The sequence below is a fragment of the Mesitornis unicolor genome, unplaced genomic scaffold (assembly GCF_000695765.1).
Source record: "Mesitornis unicolor isolate BGI_N332 unplaced genomic scaffold, ASM69576v1 scaffold42700, whole genome shotgun sequence".
NCBI classification, from domain to species: Eukaryota; Metazoa; Chordata; class Aves; order Mesitornithiformes; family Mesitornithidae; genus Mesitornis; species Mesitornis unicolor.
Window position 1 is genome coordinate 3422 of NW_010159698.1, and position 5888 is coordinate 9309.

A 5888-nucleotide genomic window follows, 5' to 3' on the forward strand; every position below is an offset into this window, starting at 1 on the left:
AATACTGATTAAGACTTCTCGCTTACAATTGCAGCAAGATATTTAAGGGGTCATTCTAGTGAAGATGATTAAATGATGTTGAGAGAACCTAATACAATATCCCAGAATATTCTGGGGAGCTGCTAACTCCGAGTTCTAAAGTCTGAAGGAAAGCCTCCAACTCCTTCAATCATTTAATAAACAAACATCTGCACAAAACAAGTAAAAAATTTACACCAACTTTTTTGTAATCATGCTATTTTAAGAAGTCATTACTCTGAATCCTGCTTTAGAGCATCTTAATTTTTGTCTAACATTACCAAACTACTCAAAAATCAACTGACAGTCAACGTTTCTACACAGCCTATTTCACAGACAAGTTCTAGGCAAGTGGACTTTTATTTGTCATTTATTGACCTTCAGTAACACAACTATCATTTCATTTCATGTTTTGTGGAAGTAAGCTATTTTTTGAACCCATGTAGTATAAATTTCTTCTTTGTTCTTCTATTTTCCCCAATTAAAATTATTTCAATAAACTATTCAAGGCTGGAAGACTGCCTTTCCTCCCCTTTCTCGAAGCAAAAGCAAGAACTCAATAGAAATATTTTATAGACGTGAAACTTTTAGAGTCTTCTGTTCAGGATTGAAACGTAATGAAGTTAAAAAGTTCAAAGAAAGGTTATTCATAAATACATTCAGAAATCTTCTGTTAACTCATCTGGCACAGCCTTACCTTTTGGGTCATTGTGAGTTAACAGCTGTATGTCGAACTGTTTGGCAAATGCTGTGAGATCAGGTGGCATCACACAACAGGAAGCCAGGTTCACCTGATTACTACTTGGTTTCACCTGAAAGTAACAAAATACTTTTGTGAGCAGAAAAATATTAATGTACTTATCTTAGTTGATTCCCCCATGCCTCTATGACAACAGAAATTCTGCCTGGAACAATTTGCCTTTGACGATTGTTTTGAGGTCTGATCAAGGCTAAGTAATTCTGCACGATGCTGAACAGGCAATTCCTACACATGCAATTTCCCACAGCACAGGGCCTAAAGCATAGGATCTAACTTCAGATGCTGCCACAGCAAGGTGCGTACTAACCCATTCTGGCTTCCTGCCTGCTGCAGGTTGTTAGTGGAAACACTATAGGGGTGTCAGTTTGAAAAAGACTTTAAATAAATTGAGTATTTTTTAAGGATATATAGTTTGCAATCATTTGTGCCTTCAGGTAAGAGCCTAGGTCAAATTAAGTTAAAAGGGACTCTCTTCCATTGACTCTGCTCATCACAGACTGCATCCATGATCATCACGCGGGTGGTCATCAATCTCCTCAATTATCCTCCTCCTCAGTATGCAAAAGCCAGTGAAGAGCACGGATCTGAAGTCTCAGCAAGACCTCCCATACAGATACCGGTATGCTCACATACCACATAAACGTTGGAAGACAAATATTCAAAGTACTAATAAAGAAACAGTAAATCCAAAAGCCTACATAAGTATGGACACATTAGTACAGACCTCCATCACTTCAGTGTTACAAGAGGCATTTTAAGTCACACTGGACAACAAAGTATTGTGCCACTTCATTCATAGCCTGTCCTCCCCTTTACATTAAAGCTTAGCACTCAAAGAGCAGTTTTCTAAGGGGAAATCCCTCCATCTGCAACACAGCCTTAAGTGAAAACAGCTTTGTTTTCAGTCACTGGAATAAATCTGAAGGTTTAAGAGTATTGTTTATATTCCTTCTAAATGTCAGGGCATTCAGAACTGAAACCTTAACTACTTCAAAGAACCCGCTACTGAACACACCCATGGTTTCCAGCCTTTGCTGGCCTGTACATAAGAACACTGAACAAGTGACAATCACACTTTGAGCCTCTCCCACCTTGAACTGTGACTGTCCATAAGATGCTGAAAATAACAAGGCTAATTAATATTGTGTATATAAATCAATTTATAGATGCTTATAACAATATGGCAGCCAACAAAATAGTTACTATGTCCTAGAAATGTGACAAGTAGGAAGTTTGTTCTCACCTGTGCCCATAGATACAGCTGCTCCAACAGTGTTTTATCGAGGTCAGAGGTACCTATGGCAACAATCTTTTTGTTTTGAACGAGATTTTCAAGTTCTTGCCAATAAGGCTGCAAATACTCCAAGGAGAGGCTAGTTCCATCTTCAACAGGAGGTGGGGCAATAATGACCGAGTCTAACTGTGCAACTCCGAGGGCACAACACGCTGAGGGGAAAAAAAGAACAGAGACTGGAAAATCTTTTGTGCAGTATGAATATAAGCAGCATGACTTTCCAAATTCAACAAAAAACACACCTCCTGCTTCACTCCGCTAGCTTCCCATTCGCTATTTGTAACTGAGTGATCAGCAGTCAAGGATAGCAACACTATGTTTTTAGCAAAGAATCAAGCATACAGCTGAAGGCCAAGCTTCAACTGCAGGTACTGGGGAAAACAACACAACAAAAAACCCACCACCAAAGTAAGTGTGAATTTTTTTTCTCCTTTTCAATATTAAAATTGTATTTTTCCTGTAGACAATGGTGACACAATTCTTGATTCCTTCACTCTCAGTTTCTTCCGAAATTCATAACTTTCACTCCAAACTATAACCCAAATACAGGGTGTGGACTAAGAGAACTACGTGATATGTGATTTAGATGAAAAGCACATCAAATACGAAGATTTAAATTGCCAGAGAGAAGTGCCAAGTCTTGGAGTACCACTGAGCTTTAGGAAAGATGCAAGTCATGAGGCCTCTTCTGCACAGCAAAAAGAATAAAACTAGGTCACTAAATAAATTATTCTCTTCTGGAAAAGAATTCTATGAATGTATTTTTAACGAATGGGACTACAACTTGTAATGAGGAGGCTATTAACTGGGATATCAATAGAAAAGAATGCTATCTGCCCTTTGTTCTTTGGTAATCTCTTATGCCCAACTGTTCTTCCAAAGTGATGAAGTGCAGTGCTGCTCACAATTACTGCTGTATTAGGCTAACAAAACTTTACGTGTCAGTATAGCCATCGTATTCTATTTTCAATAAACATTAACTATTTCATCAGCTGCTTGCAATATTGTTTGAGTTCCTAAATAATCTCTGAAATATTGCACAGTTAGTGTTGAAGTTCATGCTAAAAAACAACTGGCATCTAACAACCACTTGTAAGAACTATTGTATCGCTGTCACTAAACCACCACGTGCTATTCACTGTTTAACAAGTCTCGTGTGAAAGAATAAAACTTGCTCCTGCTTGAAGTAAGGGGTCAGATCTGAGTTTGTGGTCCCAGGGTTGCAGGGATCCCTCTTTAGTAAGTTTACCGACTGAACTAACGTGTAAATAGACTTGATTAACCAAGTCGCTCTTCAGGGAAAAACAGGATATACTTCTGACAGTCACTAAATACACCTCAGAGATGGAGAAGGTTATACATGTATTTCTAAACACTAAAGTAAAAAAGAAACCCTACCAGAAGTTTGAGTTTCACACTTACCCATGTCAACTGCATCTCTGATCGACGAAGAGTTTGATCCAACGATGAAAAGTTTTGCTATTTTCAAAGAAACTGGAATCAGTAACTAAACAAGCCAGCTGTTATTAAATGTAGAACTGTTTATTTGTGCTGTATACACTACCGATGAGCTCTTGGGTAAAGGGCTGTTAGAATATATATCAATACTTCAAGAACTGGAAAGAAAATGTTCTGGAAAGTGATAGCTCAATGAAAACAAATTTGAGAGTTGTACAGTCTCAGAACACAAAGTCATCCAGTGAGATGATCTACTGAACTGCAAAGCTAGCATTTAAACATCAAGACTAAGCAATAACCATAACAACCTGTGTAAAATCCCTCAACATAACAGTGCAGACAGATTTCTTTGGAACTTACTGAGACTCAAGACGTACTACTGCTAGTTTGGTCTGCCTCCTTCAAGTTCATCATACTCAACCTGGAAAAACTGTGCAAATCAATGTGCTTCCAATGCTGTTTCTTAACTGCAGTATTAGTTGTAATATTTTGCTTCAGAGAAGTCAAAGATTCAGAAAAAAACATGCAAAAGGTCTTCAGGGGATGAAAGGTAAAACTAGCACAATATTGAGATGCTTTAAAACTTGAAATCTGAAATCCAGTCTCTCTTAGCCAACTTCTAGATTACCCAAAGCTGAATATCATTTGACCTTGAAATTACAAAACAGGGTGGAAAAAACAGACCACTATGAACATCCTATTAATAACTGCACAAGAAACCTATTAATGCCACTGCATCTTTGACTGTGTCCTTACCTGATACTTTCAATTCATCCCTTTCTTCAAGATTTATTTTTTCTATTGCTTGAGCTACAGTACATTCCAGAACGTCCACTATTTCCTGTAATAAGTACATAAGACTTAGGAACAACTCGTGAAGAAGAGACACTAGGTTTCTGAATAATGTTTTTAAGTAATTAAAAACCCTTCAGTTAGGAACAGGAATAGTGTAAGAGTTCAGTGACAGAAAGCGAGCTTCTTGATCTCCGAGGGGAAGACAGGAAATCGTAGCCATATGAAAGGCCCTATATGCCCCTAACATAAAAAATATAAATTACTAGTAAGAATTATTGTAATTTAGTAGTGTTCTGATTTTCTGCCATGAACAAATTGCTGGGCCAATCCAAACTGCCTTGCTTTAAAACAAATCATTAATAGAATTAAGGGAACATCTCTGTATAGAAGTATTTTGTAATTTCAGTGAAGCCTAACATGAAAATACCAGGAAATACAGATTTAGAACAATAATTTTGAAACTAAAAATTAGGAACATTTCAGATCTTTCACCCTCTGTCCTCATCTGAGACAAAGCCGATACAAGATGACTTTCTAAGGCTTTACTTACATTAGATTTTGTATTATACACACATATATACCACCCCACACCCAACCAAAAGCTCGTTGGTAATTATTGCTGCCCTTCCAAAAAATCCTCAATCAAGGCTTCAAGTTATTCCATGCAGTCAACACCTTAAACAGAAGTTTGCTTTTTAATTACTCCAAACCAGTGTAATTCATTAAAGAATTTGGTATTATACAGTTGAAGTGTTTTGACTGTAAAGCCTGATTTACACTAAATCATTAACTTTAAATGGATCGCTACATCTTATAAATGTCTATTTATGTTCTCTTCTTGAGCAATCATTGGATCCCCCAAAAATCATTCAGCAATAACTGCAGGACCATGCTCCAGTGCGGAAAGCAGCGTGTGAGGTTGACATGACCACTGCACAGGAACTGGGAACAAAACCCAAAGAAACCACCAGGAAAGTTTTTGGGTTGTTCTGGTCTTACTGGGGTGGGGTTTTCTGTTTTGTTTTGGTGTGGTGTTTGTGTTTTTTTTTTTAAAAATGCATGCTAATGTTTCACAGAGCAAAGAACGCATTTAGTGGGAACCTCTTACTGCTTTGCTAAATTTCAGAAGCAATAATGAGAGATAAGCACGCAAATACACAACAATATCAATGTCAGATGCCCATGGCTGTGGTTTTAAGAATTATGTGGAAGTCTTTAGCATTTAAAGGAAAAATTGCCACTTCTACATCTTCAGAAATATTGCTGAGACAACCAAGGCTGTTTCAGAAGTCCCCACCAAACAGTACTGATCTTCAGTCATCTGGTTTATGTCCACCAATTTTTTACAAGCATGCTAGCAACCTTCTAAGGTACACAGCTGGGGTTTGTTTTCTTTTGTGACTGCCCCAACAAGTAACTTGAAATCTTACAGACTAGGACTTATTTTGCTAAGAATTGTCATCCACAGGATTCTTTACTTTGATATTTCTTAACCTCTCCGAATTAACTCTTCTTAACTGATTTATTAAATATATATAAAAAAGGAGTTGAGAAATCTTTCCC

General features: G+C 37.4%; 1 protein-coding gene across 1 annotated transcript in view; it reads right to left on the bottom strand.

Annotated features, from left to right (window-relative positions):
- The window catches only part of GCLM (glutamate-cysteine ligase, modifier subunit), a gene marked incomplete at its 5' end in the record, with an annotated part of 7419 nt that overhangs the window by 1308 nt on the left and 223 nt on the right, over positions 1 to 5888 (bottom strand). The window contains 4 exons of the mRNA XM_010187481.1: positions 716 to 830; positions 2022 to 2224; positions 3495 to 3551; positions 4287 to 4371. Of these exons, the coding sequence (XP_010185783.1) occupies positions 716 to 830; positions 2022 to 2224; positions 3495 to 3551; positions 4287 to 4371 (460 nt within the window). The remainder of the gene's footprint in view (positions 1 to 715; positions 831 to 2021; positions 2225 to 3494; positions 3552 to 4286; positions 4372 to 5888) is intronic.